The 26,359-nt window shown below is 42.5% G+C and overlaps 2 protein-coding genes across 11 annotated transcripts in view; one reads left to right on the forward strand and one right to left on the reverse strand.

Annotated features, from left to right (window-relative positions):
• The window catches only part of UPF3A (UPF3A regulator of nonsense mediated mRNA decay), a 64,178-nt gene extending 46,952 nt beyond the window's left edge, over positions 1 to 17,226 (forward strand). For 4 of the 10 annotated variants that reach the window (XM_060288022.1, XM_060288029.1, XM_060288024.1 and 1 more), the window contains one exon: positions 3,273 to 5,486. In XM_060288022.1, the coding sequence (XP_060144005.1) occupies positions 3,273 to 3,308 (36 nt within the window). In that variant the 3' untranslated portion in view covers positions 3,309 to 5,486. The other 6 variants (XM_060288026.1, XM_060288023.1, XR_009559781.1 and 3 more) reach the window with 5 other exon arrangements.
• On the reverse strand, positions 11,802 to 20,826 carry CHAMP1 (chromosome alignment maintaining phosphoprotein 1). The gene is made up of 3 exons (XM_030856640.3): positions 20,649 to 20,826; positions 17,839 to 17,958; positions 11,802 to 15,329 (listed from the first exon to the last, which is right to left on the reverse strand). Exon 3 carries the CDS (start codon positions 15,289 to 15,291, stop codon positions 12,811 to 12,813), a length of 2,481 nt encoding a protein of 826 aa, XP_030712500.1. The 5' UTR covers positions 15,292 to 15,329; positions 17,839 to 17,958; positions 20,649 to 20,826; the 3' UTR covers positions 11,802 to 12,810.
• Between the last annotated feature and the right edge of the window lie 5,533 nt (positions 20,827 to 26,359).

Genomic DNA, 26,359 nt, shown 5'->3' on the forward strand with positions numbered 1-26,359 from the left:
TTTTAATAAAGACAGGATCTAGCCAACTCCTTTGTTTTTTTTTTTGTTTGTTTGTTTTTTTTGACGAGCAGGCTCAGCGGCCATGGCTCACGGGCCCAGCCGCTCCGCGGCATGTGGGATCTTCCCGGACCGGGGCACGAACCCATGTCCCCTGCATCGGCAGGCGGACTGTCAACCACTGCGCCACCAGGGAAGCCCCTAGCCAACTCCTTTGGCTGGTCTGTGAGTGTTGACGTGACATGGTCCTGAAGCTCCAGTGTGGGAAGGGCTCATGCATGTGGATGTGTCATCTACGTTGAAACCTTTTCATTGAGATGTACCATGAAGGAAAGCTGCTGGGCCCTTCTCCAGGCCCACTGGATCACAATCTGCATTTATTAAACCCCCAAGTGGTACTTACAAGCTATGTCAGACTTTTTCACCTTCTCCAGTCTCTACGGGACTGGCTGATAAACAATGTGCCGGGTTTGCGTGCACCAGAAAATCACAAAACGTGCTGAGGAACCGGGGAAGACTTGGCCCAGTTTGAAACTAGTAAAGCTTTACACTTAGCCTACTGTTGTTTCCTTAACAAGCGGTCCGCAAAACTTTTGCTCCTGTACCTTCCAAAAGAATTTTCATAATTTAATTTCACATACTTTTATCTTAATGAGAAGGACAAAATTCCCAGCAATAAAAATGTACATGTTAATTAAAATTTTGGACTTCCTATCACAGGTCTTAAGTACTAAGAAATATCTCTATTACAATAGTACATAACTAATCAAAACAAATATTAAAATAGAGGTATAAACTGCTATAGCCTGAATGTTTGTGCCCCTCCCCCCAAACTCACATGTTGAAATCTAATCCCCAGTGTGATGGCATTTGAATGGGGGACCTTTGGGAGGTCATTAAATCATGAGGGTGGAGCCCTCAGGAATGGGATTAGGGTCTTACAGAAGAGACCCCAGAGCGTCCCTCACGCATTCTGCCATGTGAGGACACAGTGAGAAGATGGCCTCATCTGGACAAGGAAGCAGGCTCGCCCCAAACACTGAATCTGCCAGCCCCTTGATCTTGGACTTCCCGTGTCAAGTACTGTGAGGAATAAATTTCTGCTGCTTATAAGCCACCCCGTCGAAGGCAGTTTCCTATAGCAGTCCAAACCAACTAAGACATAAACATAAAAGTCTGATGGTTAGAAATAACCTTCCTTGAATTAAAAACAGCAGGATGTTTATAATTCTCGAAACTGGTGAGGGCTCAGTTTCTCTCTCTACTCTCTCTACTTATGTGCGTGTTTAAAATAGTCAACAATAAAGTGTTAAAAAGAAAATTCCTCTCAGAAAGATGGGGATATTTTCCCCAATGGGTTCATATATTGACAGATGAATTTGATGAATACCTTTTGCTAGTAGAATAAGACAATGTTGGACAATTCTATTCCAGGTTTCCATTTTTATTGAACTAACTGCTGAGAAAGCTTGGTGACACTGAATGGAGCAGAGGAGTTTTGTTATAAAATACCACTTAACCCTTTAAAATTCTTTCAAGTTATATACCAACTGTTCATAGTTATCTATAATCAAAAATTACTTCTAATGTCTACCATTTGATAATTCTAATTTAATTGAAAGCAAAGAATTAGAAATCATCTGACTTTTGAAAGGCTTTGCAATTCAATGATTGGAGTCGTTCAGTTTCTCGGTTCCTGGGAAATATACAAAAGTCTTTTCCAACATCTCAAAAAATTATTAATTGTACCTGCTAGTCTTTCATTCTTGGTTTATTTATTTATTTTTTGACTGCACCACACGGCATGTGGGATCTTAGTTCTCCGACCAGGGATCGAACACACACCCCCTGCAGTGGAAGTGCGGCGTCCTAACCACTGGACCACCGGGGAAGTCCCTAGTCTTTCATTCTTGGAAGTGAACAGTTTAATCTGATCTACTCAAAAAGGCTTGGGGAAAAATAATCAAGGCAGTCCTTTCAGAACATCGTTGCCAGTATATTTTCATAGAGAGTTTTCTAAAGCCTTGGGTTGCAAATGTAATGAATCCAATTTATGGAAAATAGTCACCATGTAATAACCTTTGCCAGTTAGTTCTTACTATCAAGCCAGTCAGCCAAATCAGCCTTATTTATTCAGAAAAACTTCATTTTTCAATTCAAATAAACATGAAATTGATGTCTCAAAATGAGGACCTATTTATACAAAAGTTAGAAACATCTTGTAAGTAAATGCAGTAATGTCAAGATTAAAATTAAATGGAGTTAATAGTCTTTCTTATTAGCTAACTTAGAATAATGTGTGGCTAAACCAATGGGTTATTGATGAAGCAAAGAATGTGATAATGGAAGTTATATTTCTTCAGTAAATATGTGTACATGAATATATCTAACTCTAGCATTGAGCTTTTGGGAAAACTTAAATAAGATTTATTTTAAAACTCACAAATAAATCCTTTGATTTTGTTTTATACCATTTTAAAAAACAGTAAAATATACTGCTAGAAGCTACCCTGCCTGGCAACTAGCATATAAATTCACTTTTTAATCAATGGGAGGCATGAATGATAAAATATTTAATTGGATGAAGAATGATCGTAATTGGTAAATATACTTGATCAAAAGAGTTTTTTAAAACTATCTTAATGATTACTACACATCTTATCAGGAAGAAATCACATAAAATTTTACCCATAGACTTTCTGGAATGTATTTTGGACATCGTCCCGTTAACCAGTTTTCTCTAACTTAGCAAGCTTATTTCAGCCTGCCTTTACTATTTAAACTGCTGTTCCCTAAATTCTCCTCTGAACTAGCTCATTCGCTCATTCCACACTCACAAGCTCACAAGCTGATTAAACCCTGAAATGTATTCATTCTGGTGTCACTTTCTGGAAATCATACTTGGACCTCAAGCCCACACACCCTTAACAGTTTTTCTAAATTTTCAACTCTTTTATCCCATCACGTCCTGGAACTCATCTTGCGAAGCAGGCATCATCATCTCAGGTGTGTTAAAAGACAAACCATTTAATGTGCCAACGATCAGCAGACCTGTGAGTGAACGAGGTCTTAGCCCAGGTCTTGTTGTACCAAATCACTGATTCTTTTTGCCATTTGTTCACTTATCCCAAAGCCTTAAATGCCATCCCTCCTCCAGCCTACTACTTAAAGGAATAATACAGGAAAATTTAGACTTCATAACAGGAAAGCTCGATTAATCATTTGGATAGATATGTAGTCTCCTGATCCTTTCTGCTTGCCTTAACTCTGTCCAGAGCGAATCCCACCGCCGGAGTGGAAGAAGCTGGTGAAGGAGAGCGACGCTGCTGTCTTCCCACCGAGCCAGGAGCCCTGGGCAGGCCTGCTCCCACCTTGGTGCCTCTCTTCCGGTGAAGGAACATGGATTCACGGATGATAGGAAGCTCCACAGGTGAAATGTGGACCGTCGAGTTTCCCTGCTGGGAACAGTCATGTGATCTTTTAATGTGCAAGCCCCACTTAGCCCCCAGGGAGACCAGGCCTCCCCTTTTCAGAGCTGGATGAAGACAAGGACAGTCTGGACTTGAGATGCGCCCAGATGGTGAAAATCCTGTTCCTCAGAACTCCTCTCAGGGAGAGAAGTCCATGTGGCAGGAAGAAATACTTAGGAGAAATGATCGTTGTGGATGGGTTTCCTGAAGGAGCAGTGATTGGGCCCTCAACTGCCTTCTGAGGGTCTTTTCTGAGGCTAGAGCTGAATTGCTCAGGGCAGCAGGGAGAACCTGTGTTCTCCCCACCTGGCCCTCAGCCTCCTCTGAATGAATGTTGAGCAAATATTTTAAAACAATCAGCTTGAAGGGGAACCAACCTATTAACCACATTGGGCACCCACGTGGCTCAATCTGGCTTTGTTTCAACCCCCTTCCGTCCCTGAAGGTAGACAGACCACAGTTAAAGAGCTGAACTCCTTTGGCATCTTCTCTGCTTGTTTAGATACTGTATTTTATAACTAAAACCACAGTGTGAGCTAGGACGTTCCTGCTTCATCACAAATGTGACTCGCGATGCGAGCAGACACTTCCTCTCAGTCACTTTCTTCCTAACTGCTCCGTGCAGTAGATGTCATATCACCATTTTAAAGACAAAAGAACCCGAGGTGGAAAGATGTAAGTTGCCCCCTTACTTGGAGGCTGGTCTTCTTCTTCCCACACAAGTAGTTTCTCAGAGTGTGGGCAAGCCTGTGGGCCTAACAGTCATGGCTCATAACCGTGGTTCTCAACCTTGGCTGTATTAGAAGCATGTGAGACTCTACAAAACACCCAGTCCTGTGCTCCACACCCAAAAGACTTCACTAGTCTGGGTGCGGCCCAGGAACCAGTCGTTCTTAAAGCTCTGCAGGTGATTCAAATGTGCAGCCAGATTTGAAAACAGCTGGTAGGTAATATTGTATCTATGGGAAGGTAATATTGTATCTATGGGAAGGTAATATTGTATCTATGGGAAAACGCTGGGTAGCAAAGAATGCCCCCTCCTCTGCTCTTTCAACAATTATTTGAGAAAGTACTATATTCCAGGAATAAGGCCCTCAGGGTGGGGGAGACAGTCCGATAAAAGTCAGTAACAATAGAAGACTCGGCGTCTGTGAGTCAGAGAAGGCGTGACTTGCCCAGCCCGGGTGGCAGGAAAGCCTTCTTAGCTGAGGAGGCGGTGCCTGGGCTGTTTTCATCAGGACCTGAGGCCTCACTTCTGTGGTGACAGCAGGAAGGGTGCACAGGGAGTCAGGAACAACTTCTTGATCACTGGAGCCCCAGACCAGATGGGGGTCCACTGTAGACATTTTCAGGGTGGTGACAAGTTGGCTACACATAACTCAGATGTTCGATAGAATGAAATCCCCAAAGGACCTAACTCACTGCCAGGAAGAGGCAAGCCATAAAATCCTAAACTTTCAATACTAACTCAGTTTCCCTACCAGTGGTCAAGTTCTTGTTAGTATAATTCAGTCAGAGCAGTAAGTAACAATGGCATCTAACATTTATCAAGCGCTCTGTGCAATTCATTCTGTCTTGTGCCAAAACCACCTTGAGGTAGGTCTTACGAGACTGCCCCATTGTGCGTGTGAAGATACTAGGTCGCCCAAGTTCTCACACACACACACACACACACACACACACACACACAGAGTGATGGAGGCAGGTTCAAACAGGTTTGTCTGACTTCATAGCTCAAGGTCTCAAAGAGTGTGCCCTTTATTCCCAGCATGAGAGGAAGTGCGTGCTCGGCAAGCATTAAAGCTGTAACACCCAGGAAGGCAGCTCCTTAGCTTTACTGGTGCCTTACCTCAGTTTTGGTGATGGCCAGGTGATGGAAGTCCTTGCTTGGAGTGGGAGCTCGGCTTCCAGCCTCATACAGAACACTGGGCAGGAGAGAAGTCATGGGCTCCTTCGGCAGCTCCACAAGCACAGTGTCCAAGGCCAGGTCGGTTTCTATGCTGCTCCTTACTTATTTTTTTTCACCAGCAAGAGCAGGTGACCTTCACACTTGGGGCAGCCTGCTTGAATCAAAAAGTACCCTCTGCCACTCCCTTCATTGGTGCAAAGAAGACCGTTTGGAAGAGGTTGACTTCGCACTGTGACGATTCGTTGGCCATGCATAAAAGAACTCAGCAGACCAGTGTCAGGTTCCTGGTAACCTTTCATCGGCAGGTGTGTGAAAAACCTATTCATTCATTTATTCAGTTAGTATTTATTAAGTGCCTACCATGTGCCAGGCACCGGGGAATCAGTTGATCCTGTCAGTTTCACCTGCCTCACCCTGGTTGGCTGTGTGACCCTTAGATGGTCATTCAGCAGAGCCAGTTCTGCCTGGCAGCAGAGAAAGAGCAAAGGATTCTGGGGGCCCAGGTTCACCCTGCTGGTCCCTCCTATAAGGGGACTCATGATTGGCCATCCAGTTCTTTCTTGCTGACGTGGAAAGCATCTGCCCCATTCACTAGGTGAGACATTGTGCTATTTGTTTTCTGTATGCTCTATAGCACGTAGAGCGTATACAATGTTTGTCTATATTTTTGTTCCTCATTTCCTGCATTTCTGTCTTCTTTTGAATTTAGTTGACTTTTTCTGTAATGAAATGTTTAAATTCGTTCTTAATTTGCTTTTGTTTATATTCTATAGCAATTTTCTTTGTGGTACCATGAGGATTTACATCCTGAAATCATTCCTCTAATTTGAATTTACAGCAGCTTAACTTCAATAACACAAAAACTCTGCTCCTTTACAGCTCTATCCCCAGCCCTTTAGGCTATTGATGTCACAAGATTACATCTTTATACATTGTGTGCCCCAAACATTAATAATTCTTTTAAATGCACTAGTCTCCTAAATTATGCAGGAAACAAAATTTGGAGTTACAAAGTTACAGTAATATACATTAATACTAGTTATACACTAATACTTTTTTCTTTAAATGTATTAGTCTCTTAAATTATGCAGAAAACAAAAAGTACAGTTACAAACCAATGTCATAAAAATACTAGCTTCATAATTGCCCTATTTGACCTTTACTAAGATTTTTATTTCTCTACACGGCTTCAAGGTGCTGTCTAGTGTCCTTTCATTTCACCTGCAACACTCCCTGAGCATTTCTTGCAGGGCAGGTGTAGTGGCCACAAACTCCCTCAGCTTTTGTTTAACTGGGAATGTCTTAATTTCTCCTTCACGTTTGAAGGACAGTTCTGCTGAATACAGGATTCTTGGTTGACAGTAGTTTTCTTTTAGCACAGAGAATATATCAACCCAGTGTCTTCTGGCCTTCAAAACTTCTGATAATAAATCTTCAGATAATCTTATTGAGGATCCCTTGCAGGTGATGAATCTCTCCTCTTTTACTGCTTCCAAGATTTGCTCTTTATCTTTGAAAGTTTGATTATAATGTCTCAGTGTGGTTCTCTTTGAGTTCATCTTACTTGGAGTTTGTTGAGCTTCTTGGAGGTTTATGGTCATGTATTTCATCAACTTTGGGGAGTTTTCAGCCATTATCTCTTCAGATATTCTTGCTGCCCTCTCTCTCCTCCCCCTCAATGCTTGTGTTGGTCAACTTGATCATGTCCCACAAGTCCCTTAGGCTCTGCTCACTTCTCTTCGATCATTTTTCATTCTGTTCCTCAGCCTCAATAACTTCCATTGATCTGTCTTCAATTCACTGATTCCTTCTTCCTCCTGCTCTAGTCTGCCTTGAATCCCTCTAGTGAAATTTTATTTCAGTTGTACTTTTCAGCTCCATAATTTCTTTTTGGTACCTTTTTAGGTTTTCTATCTCTTTATGGATATTCACATTTTGTTCACACACCAGTTTCTTGACTTTCTCCCCATCTTCCTTAGTTCTTTGAGCATCTTTAAGACTGTGGTTTTAAAGTCTTTGTCTAGTATGTCTGCCATTACATCTTTTTTAGGTACAGTCTGTTGAGTTTTTTCCCTTTGAACAGGCCATACTTTCCTTTTTCTTTGTATGCCTTGTGATTTTGTTGTTGTTGTTGAACACTGGCCATTTGAATATAATAATGTGTAACTCTGGAAATCAGATTCTTCCCCTTCCCCAGGGTTTGCCATGTTTATTATTTATGTACTTATTTGTTTTACTGTTGTAGACTGTCTCTGTGCCAAGGATCAGCCTGAAGTGCAAATAATGTCTTTTTTTATGTCTCTTCTGAGCCTTCCCTTGGGCAGGTGCAGTCACTTTCTAATTTTCCCTGTATATGCAGTAGTATTTAATGTCTGGCTCCCAAAAGGAGAAAAGCAAAAAATGAAGTGTGTCAGGGGCAGGGGGTGGGGGTGGGGGTTGGGGAGGGTGCTGGCCCTTTAAATCACCTGAAAGCCACTTCAGCTAGAGGTGGAAGTATTTACAGAAGGAATGGCTGCCTGCCTCTTTGTCTGCACCTCTGTGAGCAAAAGCAGCAACTAGAAATCAAAGCACAGATGCTCGGTATTTGCAAGACAGGGGCCTTCTTACCCACACCAGCTCCTGCCAGTTGTGTGCAAGCTGCTTGCATGGCTGTGGGTGGGGAACAAGTAGCTGCTGCTCTGTGAAGAGCCAAAATTGACCAAAGTTAACCACGATTTACTGTCCAGTTCTTCCCCTGGAAGTTGCAAGCCTTCAACAGACTCCAGAGTTCCAAAATAGTTATGTCAGATGAATTCTGCCAGTACAGTTGCTGTCTGGGTGGGGAGACAGATTCCTTGGGCTTCCTACTCCACCATCTTCCCAGAATCCTTTCTGCCAGATTGCTTTGGATTTACATGTTTCCTAGGTTGAGGCAATTTTAGAGGCTTCCTACTGGCCTTTCCAACAATAATAGCCCTCACCTCACAGGTCAGGGAACCAATGTGGGGATACCGCCAGTTCCTGAGTATGTCTACTGTTAATTATGCATCCTAGGACTGGAGAAATGACCACAGGATGGTTTGAGGATACTGGACCCACTGTGAGATGAACCTGAGCTGAAACTCCATTGATTATCTGACCTCCAGAAGCCCCTACTCTGACTGGAGGGCCACAGTTATGCTTGGTGTCTCCTGGAATCAGTGTCAGTTCAGAACCAGTGTCCAGGCATTCCTGAAGGGTCTGATTAGTTCCTTTTGCCCAGTGCAGCCACCCTGGTAAATGGCCATCTGTACCTTTGGGGAAGGCTGGGAAAAAGGTTAACAGTATACATTTTTGGCAGTGTACTGGGATCCTTGCTCAAGGGGACCCAGCCTCCCCTTCATTCAAGGTCTGTGAACTGGCTCAAGTCTGGGAAATGACTGAGGGGCCATGACTGTTTTTATGATTCAAGTTGGAATTTTGTTCACTTGACCTAGAACTCTTCCATTTATACAAATCTAGTAAGAATTTAGTAGGCTTCCCATCCACTTCATCTAATCCTCCGTGTGGCCCATGGCAAACATTTACAAGAGATCAGTGGGTGTTAGAAGCAAAGTTAATTGAAAGTATGCTCAATCCAACTAAGCCGGTAGTTGATCAGGATCAAAGGGGTTGAAATATCATATTTTATTCCAACAGCATTTTCAGTTTTAGGGTTGAATGTAGCATCCAGTGTGCGGTATTTGTAATAACAAATAGCATTCCCGTGTTGCATTAACACTAAATTAGGTCCAAATCAGTCCTATAGGGTTTTTTTTTCCCTCAATTCATAAAATGAAAAAAGTAGTCTTGCAAAGGTAGACTTGGAAGGTGGAGAGAACCGTGCCAGGCTTAGTAAGGGTAGGACTTTAATAGGAAGGACTGACCAAGTATTATGAGGTGGGGTGAGAAGGTTATTGAGTAAGGTGTGGTTTGCCAATGGAAGGCCTTAAGTAACTGTACCTTAAGGGGTAATTTTGTATAAAGAATGCAACATACAATCAGTATTGTGGAGACCTTATTTTGGTGTGTAAAGCGTGGGCTGGGGTTGATACTGGAGGCCCCAGGCTATGGAGCAGTCTACTGCACCAACGATGAGGGCCTAGACCAGTGAGGCTGTAGCAACAGACATGTTGCCAAAGAAACCCAACCTGGCTTGCTATAGGCTAAGCAGAGGAATCAAAACCCCAATTTTCAAGCCCAGGTGTGGAAGGCAGAATGACCCCCAAAGTACAAGATTGCCAGAATCTGTGAGTGTGGTAGTCTTTATGTCAGAGATTTAAGGTTGCTAATTAGCTGACTTTAAAATACAGATCATCCTAGATTGTCTAGGGGCCCAATGTAATAACATGGTCTTTAAGTGTATGAGGGAAAGTCAGAGAAACATGTGATAACAGAAGCAGGGTCAGAGATGCCATGTGCTAGCTCACAGATGCAGGAAGGGAATCATGCGGAGAGTGCAGGTGGCCTCTAGAAGCTGGAGAAGTGAAGGGGATGAATTCCCTTTAGAGCCTCCAGGAAAGAACGCAGCCCTGCTCTCACCTTGACTTCAGCCCAGTGAACTTCGTAACTTTAACAGATCTGCATTGTTTCAAGCCACAAAATTTCATGCAATGTATAGCAGCAATAGGAAGTGAATGATCAAAATTACATGTGAACAGAAAGAGCTAGATTGAGAAAGGAGACAATTTCTGTGTTTTTTTTTTAATCTAAGGGTGTAATTCATCTTAAAGAGGCACCCTTCATCTTGTGATGCTTGCAGATCAGATCTGATTAAGCATCAGTCTGTCTTCATCCAAGACAAAGCTATGGAATCTACACCATTAAAAACAAAAGCAGCATCTGCCACACAGACACATTACAATTCACGAACTCAGAGTCAAATTAATGAAAACGACATTGGCTCCCTAGAACATAATGGCATCAAGGCCATGAATGTTGTGTAAAAATGGTACGGTAATTTTTATTCCCTTTCATGTTATGTAAAATCACTGGGGAGTCATTAGAAAGTTGTAATTTCATAGGTAAATAAGAAAATGAAAAGATAGAGAGGGTCATATTGATTAGTGAGGGATGCTATTGTATAGAAGGCAAAGTTACCAACGATTAAAAAGAACGTAAACAGGTTCTAAAGTAAGGGTACAGCTAACTAACCCTTGACCTTAGAGGTAAAAGGAGAAAAAAGTGGGAAGCCACAACTGAGGTGAGCCGAGAACATCGTGCTTTGGTCTAAAATTAAGGCCTTAATGCCCAGACTACACATGCATCACCGCTGCTTACCCTAGCGTTAATATCCTCTCTTATAAAAATATTATTAAAAAACCACCATGAGATGCCAAGTCGTAGGATCTAGTTAGCGCCCCCTTGAGCAAAGGTATAGGAAGGACTCTGTGAGAAGTCTGCACCGGAAAGTGTGAAGTCCTAAGAATCTGTTGCATGTTGTTACATATGCTCAAGCATGGTTGCTCTGACTGCAGGCTTCAAAAGGGGTTCTGGGCACTGGAGGCCCGTTGTTCTACCCATCATTTTAATCAAGTCAGTATACAAGACGGATATGGCCAGGATATCTTACCTCTCCTACTTGCTGGCATCATGCCTAGAAGCAAACTCCAGAACTGGAAGCTTGTTGTCAAGGTGCCCAGTATAAACCAACAATCCCATCAACCAGTACCTTGCCTGCCAGACTGTGCTCTCCAAACAAGTGACAGGTCTGAAGCTTGTAAGGTCTTCCCAGCATTATCTAAACATTGTCTTCCCAATTGGCATATGCATTTGGATGCCATGAATAAAGCGCTCCTTGTTCAGGTGTCTGGGAACACCTTGATAAAAGCCAGTATCTCAACCCCGGCCGTGTATCAGAGTCCTTATGGCACTAAATGCTTCCCATTGTTTAAATGAAGCACTCAGGACTGACCACCACTGAGATTAAATGACCTTTAATGGGCTAATGTGGATTAATGAGAATTTTCATAGAGAGCCTAATGTAGCCAGGCCTCTGTATCCTTGGTTTCCACATTCATGGATTCAACCAATCACAGATCAGAAATATTAGAAAAAAATTTCCAGAAAGTTCCAAAAGGCAAAACTTGAACTTGCCACTTGCTGGCGACTGTTTATATAGCATTTACATTGTATCAGGCGCTATGAGTAATCTGGAGATGATTTAAAGCATATGGGAGGACATGTGTAGGTTATATGCAATCTGCAGGGGGTCCTGGAACTGATTCCCTGTGGACACCAAGGGATGACTGTACAGTGTTTCCCTTAACCTACCTGACCACAGAACTCTGAGAAAACCGAGCTCAGAAAATGCTGCTCCAAGTATGAAAATTAGTATGCTAAAAACAAGTGGAAATAGGAAAGAATAACGGAATTTGGTATCATACAATGAAAGTTACACAAAAGAAAACACACATGAATATGTTGCTAACATGAAAGCCTTTGTTTTTAATTTGATTGATACACATTTGACAAAATATTTTAGAATAAAATAATCCATTAACAGGCACAAGGTATTTACAGTAACAACTGTGAAAAACATAAAACTGATGTACTCTTAAACAGTAATGTCTATTTATAAAATTTTTTGTTGTGAATCCGGAAGACTTTCATTTCTGCTCCTTACCCTGGTCTGAAGCCCCGACAGATGGTGCGGAAGGCCCAGGAGTAGGAGGTGCAACCCTGACACATTTGGCAAATAAGGATCATCTATTGGTTTGAGCTCACGGGGAAGTGAAGGGCCAGATCTTGGGGTAAGGTCCAGAATGGAAGACTCCAAAGGAAACAACTAAAGACAAGGCCTAAAATCACACTCATGTTTCTCAGTTTCCTACAGGAGAAGGCTGCAAACTATTTTTTAAACGGACTCAATTTCCCCTCTTTTAGCAGAAAATCAGCAACCCTGAGACTCCAATCTTCCATAATATAAAAGTTAATAAACACCTAGAAGGGGTTCAAGATTTAAAAATAACTTTATATGACCAAATAGAAACTTTAAAATAATTTTTATGATGTGAAAATACTTGAGAACAAAATATCTCAAAATTTTCATGCCTAATTCTTAAACATTCTAACGAATAATTTCCAATGTCTGAAATTAGTTGCACAAAAAGATACACTTTAACTAGATGTTTTAAATTGAGTACAACTTGCTCTTGATTGTTAAATGGAATGCCTACCTCTTCATATTATTCAAATATACTGAAATTAATTTTACCCATCTGGAATATACAATATGAATTTACTGACTTACACGACAACCACATAAACAAAGATCAAGAAAAAAATAACCAAACGCTTATGCTTTGTAACACTACTGAGACACAGTACACCATACATGTCAACATCTACTGATCCAACTAGGCTATTTAACTATACTTTCAACAATGGGTTCAATAAACAACTCTGTAGAGCATATATCCACACTGTATTTAAAAATCAAATTTGCTGCTCCTCCAGTGGAGGTTCCAGAGCTTCCATTAGCTTTTTATTTGCCTCTTCATTATGCCGGCTTTGACAATGAGTTAAATGTTTCTTAAAGCCTCTTGGAAAATTTGACTCAAAATTACAACGTGGACATTTAAGTAAACTTTGCCCATGAGCTGCTACATGATTTTTAAGGAGAGATTCCAAAAGGAAAGCCTTTCCACAAATTGTACATTTGTAGGGACTGTGGACATTATGCTTGTTAACCAAATGATGCAAAACAGCACCTTTTTTCATAGCACGACAGCAACAGATTTTGCAGTAATACTTTCCTTTTCCACGCTTCATGTATTTTGCAATCTCCTCTTCAGAGATAAAAGCCTCTTTTTCTTCAGTAAACTGCAGTACATTCTTGGACTGCTCTGGACTAGTCATGTCTATTTTGTTCTCTTTACTAAAATCAATCGATTCCACGTCAACCTGCTCTTGATCACTGCTCGATTCTTGGCCCTTACTATCTATCGCATCCAGATCTGCTTTTATATACTCACTGCTACTAAGCTCAGCATCCGAGTTCTCTTGGTTGTCTTTCTTGAGCTTCTTTGAGGAAGGAAATAAAGTGTCTTCTAAGAGTTTCTTAGGTGTAGCTAGTAGTTCTTCCTGAACCAAAACATCACACTTTTGATCGTCTATGGCATCTGCCTGTAGTTCATCACCAAGCTCAACTGCCTTCTGAGATTCTGAGAAGACAGCAGCTTTGGGAAGTTCGGGGAAAAGGGCATGTTTCCGGGGCTCTGGAAAAAGAGCACGTTTTCGTGGTTCAGGAGAAGCACGAGAGGCTGTTTTGGTAGGCTCAGAAAACAGGGCAGGTTTTCTAGGCTCAGTATCAATAGAGAGAACAGGCTTCCAGATATCAGAGGAAGCTTTAGGGGACTCAGATGGCCCAGAAGGACCTGGTTTCCGGGTCTCAGGGAAGACAGGTTTCTGAGGTTCAATAAAAAAGGAAGACTTCCAGAGATCAGGGGAACCACCACGGGAACTCTTCTGGGACTCAGAAAAATCAAGTGAAGCAGGAGAAGTTTTCCGCTGATCAGGGGAAAGCTTCCAAAGCTCTGGAGACCCTGAGGGTTTTCTGAGCTCTGGAGATCCCGCTGGACTACGGATCTCTGGGGACAGTGGTGGGCCTGGTTTGCGAAGCTCAGGAGACAAGGGAGGTCCTGATTTACGGAGCTCAGGAGACACTGGAGGAACTGTCTTCCAGTGTTCAGGTGACAAGGTGGGCGCTGTCTTTCGGAGTTCTGGTGGGCCAGACTTCCATGACTCAGGAGATGCGGGGGGAGATTTCCAGGAACCAGGTGAGACTGATGAAGACTTCCAGGACGCAGGGGACATGGATGGAGTTGGTTTCCAAGGTCCAGGTGATATAGAAGGAATTGGTTTCCAAGGTCCAGGAGACACAGATGGAGCAGGTTTAGCTGGCTTCCAAGGTCCTGATGATGCTGACGGACTGGACTTCCAAGACCTGGGAGACCCAGGTGGCCCTGGCTTCCAAGAACCTGGTGACACAGCTGGGGCTGGTCTCCGAGGCTCTGGGGACACAGCAGGGAATGGCTTCCAAGGTTCAGGAGACTCCGATGGGGACAGCTTCCTTGGCTCAGGGGAGACAGTCCGGACCGGCTTCCGAGACTCTGGAGACGCTGTTGGGGAAGGTCCCCAAGGTTCAGGGGAGGCAGCCAGAACTGGTGAGTCTGGAGATGAGGCTGAAGGTGGCCCCAATGTTTCTGGGAAATGAGAGTGTTTCTGGGGTTTGGGATTAGTAAGAGTTGCCTTCACTGGCTCAGGAGATACGGGAGCAAGTTTCTGTGGTTCTGGAGAAGGAACAGGGACTGGTTTCTGAGATTCAGAAACAAGAGGGACTGGTTTTGGAAGTTCAGGAGAAGAAACAGGGGCAGGTTTCGGAGGCTCGGGAGAAGGAAGAGAAGGTGTCTGTGGCTCAGGAGAAACAACAGGGCCAGGTTTCTGAGAGTCCAGGGAAGTAAGAGGAGTAGATTTTGGTGATTCTGGAGACATAACTGGGCCAAATTTCTGTGTTTCTATGGAAAGGGCAGGTATAGGTTTCAGGAGTTCTGCTGAATTAGAGGCCATTTTCTGGTGTTCAGGAACAGAAGGGCTTTTCACAGGATCTGCTTCTTTGTTTAACTGATTTTTTGGTTTCTCATTCCATTTCTCTGGGGCTGAATGTTTGGATGTGATGTGATAGTATACATTAGAGTACATCTTGCTGGTGAAAAAGCATTTATGGCAGTGAAATAGCTTTGCACTTTTCTGGTAAAATATCATTTTACCTAACCCACCAGCATCCATTTCATCACAGAATTCTGGATGGATGGTACCCATGTGGATTTGTACATTTTCATAATCCGTGCCTCTGAAATTGCAGTGGTCACACTCCAAACGTGCCGATGGCTTACGAAGTTCCTGGAATACTTCCATTTTTCTAACATACACGATTGTATTCTTTAAAAACAGTGCTGCAATAAAGCAGAAATAAATGATTTTCAGAGAACGTTTTTGAATAAAATGCTGTTTCTAGTCCATTCTTACTTGCATAAGTCTAGAATGGCACGTGCATCTATTAGATAATATCTCTATAAAGATTTTGAAGAGATGGGAAAAATAATAATTAATTTTAAACTGAGTCCCAGGAACTCTGCTATTTTTACATACATCATCTCATTTAACACTCCTAACAACATGACTCAAATATTACTTTCATTTACAGATGAAGAAATTAATGTTCAAAGAAACGACTTACCCAGGTTACAGGACTATCAGGGACCCAAGCTTCACTCCAGAATTATCTATTGCATGTGCCTTACACTTTGACTCTAAAACCGCGAATCAACAAGCTGTCAGTACGCAAAGCTGAGTAAATATCAAAGCTAAAGCTAGGCTATTAAGGCAGAGCAAGAAACTTTAGGTCCATTTCAGAAAGCACTTGTTAAACTAATCTAACATGAAAAGACAGCTTTAAAAAAAAGTCAACATATCTTGTAATGTTTTATCCATCCTAATATACTTTATCCATTCATTTAATAAATTAATTATTTTGTGCCCCATGCTTTTCTAGGCGCTTGGGTTTAAAGGCGTGTCTTGCAATATGGTGCTTATATCAATTGGGGAGGTAAGAATGTGGAGGGCAGCACAGGAAGGCACTCAAGCAGAGATCCTGAATGATGCGATGGAGTGTGCCACAAACGGCAATTCAGATGGAGGACACACTTGAGGCAACTTGCTTGCCAGAAAACAAGACTTTTAAACTTTTAAGCTAGCCTTGTTAAGGTGGTAAAAGTAACAGAAGCTCACAGTTAAAAACATACTCATTCACGCAGTACAAGGTACTCACATAGTATCACTCCCCAGGGGTAGCCACTGTACTTATGTGTCACCGAAGAGAATGTCTATGTTTACACATTCTACACAAATGAGATATTAAGCATATTTTTCTGCAACGAGCGCTCATTTAAGGAAGAGAAGGTGTCTGTGGCTCAGGAGAAACAACAGGGCCAGACTCCAGGGAAGTGAGAGGTACATGTTTTGGTGATTCTGGAAACAACTGGGCCAGGTTTCTGTGTTTCTATAGTAAGGGCAGATACAGGTTTCAGGAGTTCTGTTGAATTAGAAGGCATTTTCTAGGATATTTTTACATACAGAGTAAGCACTGAATTTCCTTTGAATGTGAGAGTATTTCTGAAAGGGAAATTCCTAGAAATGGATTACCTGGTTCAAAGGCTATTTGCAATTGAAACTGACATTTTACCAAACTCTCAAAAAGTTGTTGTACTATTACACACCAACCAAGAATGTTGATGTGAAGACTAATTCCCCAGCTCCCTCAGCATCAGAGTATCATTAAACTTCGAATCCTTTCTACTTCTTAGGTGAAAACTGATATCTCACTAGTGTTTTAATGTAGTTTAATGACAAAGACTGAATATTTCCCCTTGTTTATTAGCCATGTGTATTTCTTTTTTTTTTTTTTTGCGGTATGCGGGCCTCTCACTGCTGTGGCCTCTCCCGTTGCAGAGCACAGGCTCCGGACGCGCAGGCTCAGTGGCCATGGCTCGCGGGCCCAGCCGCTCTGCGGCATGTGGGATCTTCCGGGATCGGGGCACGAACCCATGTCCCCTGTGTCGGCAGGCGGACTCCCAACCACTGCGCCACCAGGGAAGCCCAGCCATGTGTATTTCTTTTTCTAGGGTGTGCTTTGCCCATTTTTCCTAATTATTTGTAAATAGTCTTTGTATGTGAAAGAAGTCAGTCCTTTTATGGAAACTATCTTCTCACTTTATTATTTGTCTCGACTTTATGATTTTTTTTTTTGCTACATACAGTTGGTTTACATAAAAATTAAAAACTTAAAAGTGCTTCCCTTATGACTGTGTTTTAAGTTATGCCTTCCATTCCATTATTTTTTTTTAATCACTCAATATTTTCCCTATGACAATTTCATTCTTTTCTTACATTTGTATCTTTAATCCTCTGTGATCCAGCCTATATTTGACCCCAAATGGATAGTTCAGTCATCTCAACATTGATTACACATGTAACCAATGACATGTAATGTTCTATTTAGCAATTACTAAGTTTTGTGTATGATGCTATTCTGGGCTCTATTCTATTCCCCACCAGCTCCATCTGGTATGCTCTTCTTAGCATGGGTATCCAACAACTGCTAAAACAGATTCTGTAACTAACGTATTTAGCACACGTTCATGCATCATTATATATATGGGTGTGTATGCTTTTATAGTTTTCCCTCAAGAACTCCAAGCACTTTTCAAAAACATACTCATCATAAAATATTCTCTTAAACGTTAGAAAGAAATGTTAAAAGCACACAAAAATACATGCAAAGCAATGCTGGTACAATACCGTTATTAAATATTGTATATTTAATTTACAATATAAATCCAGGACAAGTACTTTTAGAATGGGGAAGAAATACAGACCAACATGCTTTTCCCCTAGTAGACTTACCAGCTGTCTTACTAGAAGTCTTAAAAGTGGTCTTCAAAGGGCAGGCAAGTCTACATGGCTTTTCGACTAAACCACAGAAGACAGTGTGTAGTACATGAAGGACAAGATGAGCAGTTGGACCTGAGAAACAAAAGGGAAGGGGAATCCAGATTACTTCTCTGTGAAAATCTGTGCCCTCTGTAACAGAATTCTGCCCATTTCCCTCACTACCCTGCCCCTTCCAATAGCAAGAGGGGTCCAATCCAAGGCCTGGACACTAACTTTAATGAAACGACACCAAAGACTACAGTAGATACTATCCACGACGCCATCCTTGTTGAATTTTATTTTAATGATCCTCTATGGAATTAATGCCTGACCCTCGCCCAACCAAACCCTTCTCAAACCCATCATCTAACTTCAGCTAACATGACAAGCACTCAGAAGACTCCTGCCGTGACTACAGGCTATTCTGTCAATTAAAACTTCTTATAGTTGAGGAAACTCAAACCCAGACATTAATAACTTGCTCAAGGTTAGGCAGTCCGCGTCTGATGAAGGACCATAGCAGACCATGTTCTGCTATCTATCCAGGTTCTTCCTCAAATATCTTGACCAACCTAATACAGTGGAATTTAGTAAGATCCTGAAAAGCCAGTAAATGGGCCCAAATCAGACAGATGAAATTTATCAAACATTTAGAATCCAAATATCAATTACAAAACATAGGACTATAGTGAACTGCACTAGGCAGAGTATCCCAGTGGATCACTGTCTCCAGCTCTGGGCAGGAAGGACACTTTAAGATCTTGAGTCCAAGCAGTGGGAATATGCAAAAGAAAGCAAACAGAATGGTAGGAAGTCTTTAAAAACATGTCATTGGTGAGCACAGACACTTAACTTCAAAAGAGGAAGAATTATGGATAATACACAAGCTGTCCAAAAACAAGCGGAAGCCAGCAGGAAAAGAGATTTCAGCTCAACACAAAATTTTACCAAGCACTCAATCATGGAGTAGAGTGAGCTGCGCTGTCAGGCAGGAGCCCTCCATAACTGGGAGCCAATGATTAGTACAGGACCAGAAGGGTCCTCAGAGGACTTAAGTCCAACCGCATCATTTTATAATTGAGAAAAGTGATGCTGAGGGAGAGAAGTGACTTGTTAAAGATCACAACAGTTAGGTCAAAGAAAGCAACAGAAGACCCTGATTTCCTCACTCTGGATCTCTGCTGTAACAATAATGATGTCTTCCCCATGGGGATGCTGCAGAATTGAGTTCAGAATTCAGCTGCTGGGTAGAGGCTAGAAACTGAGATTACTTCCAGCTTCCAGATTATAGCATTTTTTCCCCCTAAGTTTCAGAGTTCCTTAGCCTAATTATGAAAGTAACTCTACATTGTGCAGGTTAATAAAAATCTCTCAACCTACATTTCACCTCTACAGACCACATATTGTGTCTAAAAAACATAAGTTTGAATCACGAGTGTTTTGCCAGTCCACCATCCTGTATTTTTCAGAGAAGTTCTACCATATGGTATCACACCTATTTCCATTTCCCATCCAGTTTCTTTCTTAACATCTAGCACCATTGGTCTTTTAAAACATTTTGATGCACAGCTCTCCCATGTAAACTCAATATGCAGAGCATGTCTATAGCTAATTTGCTCTATTAATATATATACAGTAGCACGGCTCTTCATCCTTGCTGATTTTTAAAAAATTATTAAACTTTAGAGACGTTTTAGGTTTAAAGAAAAACTGAACAGAAAGTTCTCTGCTCTCATATACCTCCTTTCCTCCCCTGCACATCCTTTGTCCTATTATTAACACCCTGTATTAGTGCGGTAGATTTGTTACAACCGATAAACAAATAACATGTTACTGTTAACTAAAGCAGAAACTCTATACCCGTTCAACAATACCCTCTTTGAGTCAAATCATACAACACTTGCTCTTTTGTGTCTGGCTTATTTCACTTAGCACGTCTAAACTGAATCATGTATCATAATTTTATTCTTTTTTAAGGATAAGCAGCATTCCAACTTTTTCCCGTTCACCTGCTGATGGTCATTTAGAGTCACCGCCTTTTGGCTGCTTCGAAGAAGGCTGCTCTGAACACTGGTGTCCAAGTACCTGGGTCCCTGCTTTCAATTCTTTGGAGTTCACACCTAGGAGGGGAAGTGCTGGACCATGGGCAACTCCATGTTGACACTTTTGAGGAACCCCTGAACCATTTTTCCACAGCTGATGGCCGCTCCATTTTAATTCCCAGCCACCAGTGCAGGAGTGTTCCAATTTCTCCACTTCCGAACCAACACTCTGGGTGTGAAGCGGCATCTCGTTCTGGATTCCCTTTCCGTAACTCTGCCGGCTAAGAGCATCCTTTGATGTGCTGCCTGGCGATCTGCACATCTTCCCGGGAGAGACCCCCACGCAAGCCCTCTGCCCACTTTTACGCAGCTTTTTGTTGCTGGGTTATCAGATGCACACCACATTTCTCCCACTCCGTGGGTTACCCCGCCGACTTCTGAACAGCACTGATGACAAAGCCCACGCAGCCGAGGGCGGCAGAGAAAACTGCCTCCAGGACCGGACCCTCGCGGGGCCGGGTCCCGCCTTCCCAGCGCGGTTTTAAACAAAACATTTCGTGCCTCCACGGGATGACGCAGGGCCTCCCACCCCTAGTGCCGGCAGCCCTACCCCGCCCGCGGCTCTGGGGGGAGGGGTCCTTCCGCCGGCGCCAGCTGCCGGGCCCCTCCTCGGCGGCCGCCCCAGGCTTCCTCGGGACTGCGGCCCAGACGACGCCCCTCCCTGCCCGCCCCGCTTCTCACCGGTGGGCCGCGGGCGGCGTCCAGGCGGGGAAGGACTGCGGGAGGCCGGGCTCGCGGTCCGAGGCGGCTCCGCGAGGCCCTGCGGCGCGGCGGCCTCCCGAATGGCGACGAGGCGCAGGCGCGAGCTCCGGGCGCGCGAACGTGTGCGCGGCCACAGAATGGGCCGGATGGGGCTGACGGGAAGCGAGTTTGGCGCCGCGCGCCCTCCCGCGAAGACCAATCAGATCGCTGGTCGCGGAGCGCCGCTTTGTGGAGAGAGCGCTGGTCTGTTGAGCGGCCCGCCCCGCCCCCGGAAGTGACGCGTGCTCCCACTCCGCCCCCCGGACGCGCCCGCCCCGGCTCCGCCCCAGAAGTTACAGCGAGCAGGCGGGCTTCAGGGACTGTCTCTGCTGCCGTGGACGGTGAGGGCTGGCAGGGTGGCCGTACCTGTCCTTCCCGCCGGGTCGCGGGTCCGAGCCGCGGCCTGGGACCACCCGGCCGCTCTGAGTTTGGGATTTGTTTCTGTCTTTGGCCGGGTTCTTTAAAGTTAACAGCTCCGTAGCGCTTAAGTGCCCCGCCGAGACAGTGCTGCGTAGGGAGGAAAACGGCTGGCCGCCAGGTTCCCTGTGAGAGCCAACGGCATCCACTACCTCACTTGCAGGCACCTCTGGTCTATGCCTATGTTTTTTGTTTTATGCTCACTTTCACGCCAAATTTAAAACCTTGCATTCTTTTAATTTCTGGAAATAGTCTAACTTTAAATAGTAACTGGGGTGCTTTCTAGGAAATTTTCAGCAAAATGATCCATACTTTTGACCGGTTTTAATTTAGTTATTTATTTTTGGCTGTGTTGGGTCTTTGTTGCTGCGCGCGGGCTTTCTCTAGTTGCGGCGAGCGGGCTTCTCATTGCGTTGGCTTCTCTTGTTGCGGAGCATGGGCTCTACGGTGCAGGCTCAGTCGTTGTGGCGCACGGGCTTAGTTGCTCCGCGGCATGTGGGATCTTCCAGGACCAGGGCTCGAACCCGTGTCCCCTGCACTGGCAGGCGGATTCTTAACCACAGCACCACCAGGGAAGCCCTAGATTTAGCTTTAAAAGAAGACCTTCCACATAATTAAAGGCTTTACAGTTTTCAGTTATCTTTTACCTGAGCTGCGTGGACTCCTGGAGGGAGGCATCGCCTGGGCTGAAGAGAACCTGCCCAGGTTCACTGTAAACTCACTTCTGGGAGGGGAGAGGGAGGGGGAATGGGTGACGGGACCACAAATAAATGAACACCATTCGTCTTTACCTAGGCAAACGCTTCCCATCCCCCAAGGCCCAACCCTGAAACGAACTCTTGTCTCCTAACTTATGAAAAAGTTCTGTGTCAAAAAATAAAAGTTGAAACGCCACTAGAAATACAGGCAAAGGACACAGATTATTTAGAAAAGAAGAACATAAATGTCCAATAAACAAAAAAATCTAAAGCTTTAATAATAAAAATGCAAATAAAAACACGTTTAAAGCTGTAAATTTTAAAGGTAGAAATGAGATCTTTTCTTTGAAGATCAAGTTTTATATTTTAAGAACTTTTGAGATCGTTATCTTGAATATGAAGCTATGTTGTGAAATTCAGCTTGGGAATAGAGGGAGTGCTGATTTTCTTATTTTAAAAGTCTTTAATAATTTTATTGTAAGTGTTGCTGTTACGTCAGCGTTACCAAAATAACTTGCAACCTGTATTGTTGTCGCAGTCTTTTATTGTCACTTGTGAGGCCGCCTCCTGAAAGGTAGTTTAATTTGTCATCCATATCACACAATTTCCAGTTAAAGAGCTGGTTAGAGCCCAGAGACTGTTAGCAAGATATCAGTTTATTATTTCTGCCATTGGTGAAGATCAGTTGGAGTGACGTGTCAGTGAAATATCAATGTGTGGATGTGTACCTGTTCCTTTAGTCCATCTGCAGAAAGGAGTCCCTTCCATCTAGAGGCAGCTGTGGCGTGTGAGGACACTGCTGGAGTGCCGGAGTTCTGGATTCCTTTCCTTTAAGAAGCCTCTGGGGCCTTTTTACCTTCTGTTACGAAATTCACCTTTAGAAACAAGGCTCGTTGTGGCTGCAGGCTGTAGCTTGACCAAGTTCTTTACTTTGTTTTCTTCTGTGTTAGAATGAGTTGATTATTCCAGCTGAACTCTGCACAAGCCTCTAGCACAGGGCAACTTCTGGAAGCCAGTATCTAGATTGTGCTGGGGCAGTAACTCTGCGTCTTTCTCATTGATGTTTTCTTTATGAATAGACAACAACAAAAAATAACAAAACACCAAAAAACCTGCCATTATTTTGAATTGAAATGTAAACAAAGCTATTGTAGCTCTAGAATATATAAATACTTCAAGATGAATGACACAAACGGAGCTCCCAATTATTGAAATTTTGGTATTTTAAAGCTTCTCAGAATAGTGCCCTAAACTTGAAAGTATGCAAAGAAAGCAGAAATAACTCTTACACAACCCACTAAAATGAGGACTTACAGGCTTTCAAACACAATCTAGTTTAAGGCTCCTACTTAACACATACTTTTTAATAACTAATCTGGGTGTTTTCTCAACTTACACTAGATTCCAGGTGCCAAACTTGAAGAAGGGAATGAATTGGTGGAGGCAGGTGAACTAAAATTGCAGCGAGAAGTGACAACCTTAACAGTTCTGGGGATGAGGACCCAACACACAACCAAAATGGCATTGGGCTTTGTCATTTGTCATATGTGCATAAAGGATAATGACATTGAGCCTCTGCACATACTCAAAACCTACACAGAATCACGATTGCAAACCCAAACCCTGTGCACATTGTCAAATGAAGTGGTCAAAATCAGACTGACTTTTCTGTCAGAAAAAAAGACAGTTTTTCAATTCAAACTAGTGCATTAATATACATGTGATGAATTATAAAAATGACTGAGACATAAATTAAGGAATGCTTCCTGTAAGAGAAATAATAAAAGCAGTGCAGATTATAATATAGATCGAATACAATTAACTTATCCACTTTAAGAGTAATAAAAACAAGACAGATAACTCTCCCTACTTAATTTATAATAATGCAAAATAATGTTAACTAAAATGATGTTAGTATTTTAATGAGGAGTACAACTTTGGTGAATGTCAGTATACTTTCAAAGGTTAAAAACATGACTCTCACACAAATATAAAGTGAACACATATCAGAGATTTATTAACTCAAGGGAATAAGAAGAATAAAGCTCATTCAAAGAGAATTCATAAGACTGAGAATGTATAGCCATAGAAGAAAGAATGCTAGTTAGATACAAAAGTGGTTAAATACAGGGCAGTAAACCTATAACCTTTGAGTTTGTCTTTCCTGTCGGACAGAAATCATTCACATCTCTACTATACAAAACTCTACATGTTAGCATACAACTTCATGTGTGTGGGTCCAAATCAAAAAGAGATAACAGATCAAACACTCAATAATCCTTACCCAGTCAGACCTGACAGAGAAAGCTGTGAAATCACTCTTTTGCCTTAGTTCCAAGTTTTGGACAATTTTTTAAACAGCACAAATTAAATAAGAATCAATATAAACATGAGAATCAAGTGCATTCCTAGTTTTGATATGGTTACTGGGCTTTTCCCAATATAAAGATTGGAAATAAGGATGTATGATGCCTGTTTTTGGAAGGCTTTCATGTGCCCTGTGTGCCCGTTTGTAACAAGACTTTAACCAGTGCTGTTAACACTCTTCATGAAAATAACCCTCAGATATTACCTCAGGGTTGAAGGTGAGAAAAATGTTCAAGGAAACACAAATACTTATTGCTGGAGTCATGAGCAGAGCCCAAGATCTTCGTTTCCTAATTCCACCTAGTGACCTGTACTCATAGAATTCACAGGTTAAATTTACATGCTTTTTTCCTCGGTATAGTTATTTGACTGCTCCCATTAGAAGCTTAACACAACAAAATATGATTAGCATTCTCCAAGTTAGTTTTGAGGACAAAGGAACCTCTTGCCTATTTACCACTTTCCTAGACTCAGCAGACAAAATGGAGGAAGCCTATTTACACGTGAAAAATCTACTCTCTGCTGATGTGCTCTTGGTTGATGGGTGTGCCTGGAACTCTGAGGTCGCTTGCTCCCAGTGTGAGTGAGCTTGGCCTTGGAAGGCTGGGGCCTGCGTGGCTAATGCCACAGGTGGAAGCCAGCAGTGGCTCGAAGCAAATGGAAGGACATTGACTCGCATCCCCGAGGTGGTGGCCAAGTCTGAGTTGCACCCCATAGGTTGGTCTGAGACAACTTGGGCCTCCAGGGACTGATGCTGTAGTAGGATGTGAATTCTGGCGATGGGGATCCTTCAGGAGGGGGCTGTTAAAGTCGGGCTCAGGCTGCACTTGGGCGCAGAGCAGGGTCCAACCCCCTCTTGGTTCAGTCTGGGAGAGATTTAGTGTGGGACATTACATGTGAATAAAAGTTCTAATACAGGCTTAATAAAAGGTTTAACATAACAGTTATACACGTTTATGTCCTTAATGACAGGTCGTCAAAATATATGAAGTGAAAACTGACTGAATGAAGGGAGAAATTGTTTTACAGTAATAGTTGGAAATTTCAGTACCCCAGTCACAATGATCGGTCAAACAACCAGACAGAAGAAGAGCAAGGGAATCGAGGACTTAACAAACCAACTAGCGCCAGCAGACAGACACAGAACCCTCCAGCCCAAAACAACAGAACGCACACCCTTCTCAAGTGCACAGGGGACATTCTCCAGGACAGACCGTATGTGAGCCCACAAATTAAGTGTCAGTAGATTTAAAAAGTGTCTTCTCTGACCACAAAGGGCTGAAGTTTATAGTTATAAATGTTTGTGGTAAAAAAAAACAAGAAAGATCTCAAATCAACAGCCTAACTTTACAATTTATGGAACTGGAAAAGGAAAACAAGCTAAACACAAAGCCAGCAGAAGGAAGGAAATAATAAAGATTAAAGCAGAGATAAATGAAATAGAGAATAGAAAAACAATAGGAAAAAAACAATGAAACCAAAAGTTGGTTTTTCAAAAAGATCAACAAAATTGACAAAGCTATAGCTGGATGGGAGTAAGAAAAAAAGAGAACACCAAGTTACTAAAATCAGAAATGAAAGTGGAGACATTACTACTGGTTCTACAGAAATAAGGATTGTAAGAGAACACTATGAACAATTGTACACCAATAGATTGGATAACCTAGAAGAAATGAACAAGTTCCTAGAAACACAAAACCTGCCAAGACTAAATCACAAAGAAATAGAAAATCTGAATAGACCCATAAGTAGTAAGGAGATTGAACTAGTAATAAAAAAATCTCCACACACACAAAAAGCCATGGCTTCACTGATGAATTCTACCAAACATTTAAAGAAAAACTAATACTCATTCTTGTCATGTTTTTCCTAAAAATTGAAGAGGAGGGAACACTTCTAACTCACCATTTTAAACCATCATAACCTTGTTACCAAAGCCAGAAAAAGATACTATGAAAAAAAAGAAAACTACTAACTAATATCCCTCATGGGTATTGATGCAAAAATACTCAAAATAGTTTTCACAGTGGTTGGTCCTGCATAGAGGGGACAATAAAAATTTAATGAATTTGAACCTGCCCATACGTTTGATGAAGGAATAGGTAGCATCTTATAGAGAGCTAAAGGAAGTTTTAAGGTTACCTTCACTGAATGAACACTGAACAGTGT

The sequence above is a fragment of the Globicephala melas genome, chromosome 18 (assembly GCF_963455315.2).
Source record: "Globicephala melas chromosome 18, mGloMel1.2, whole genome shotgun sequence".
Lineage (NCBI taxonomy): Eukaryota > Metazoa > Chordata > Mammalia > Artiodactyla > Delphinidae > Globicephala > Globicephala melas.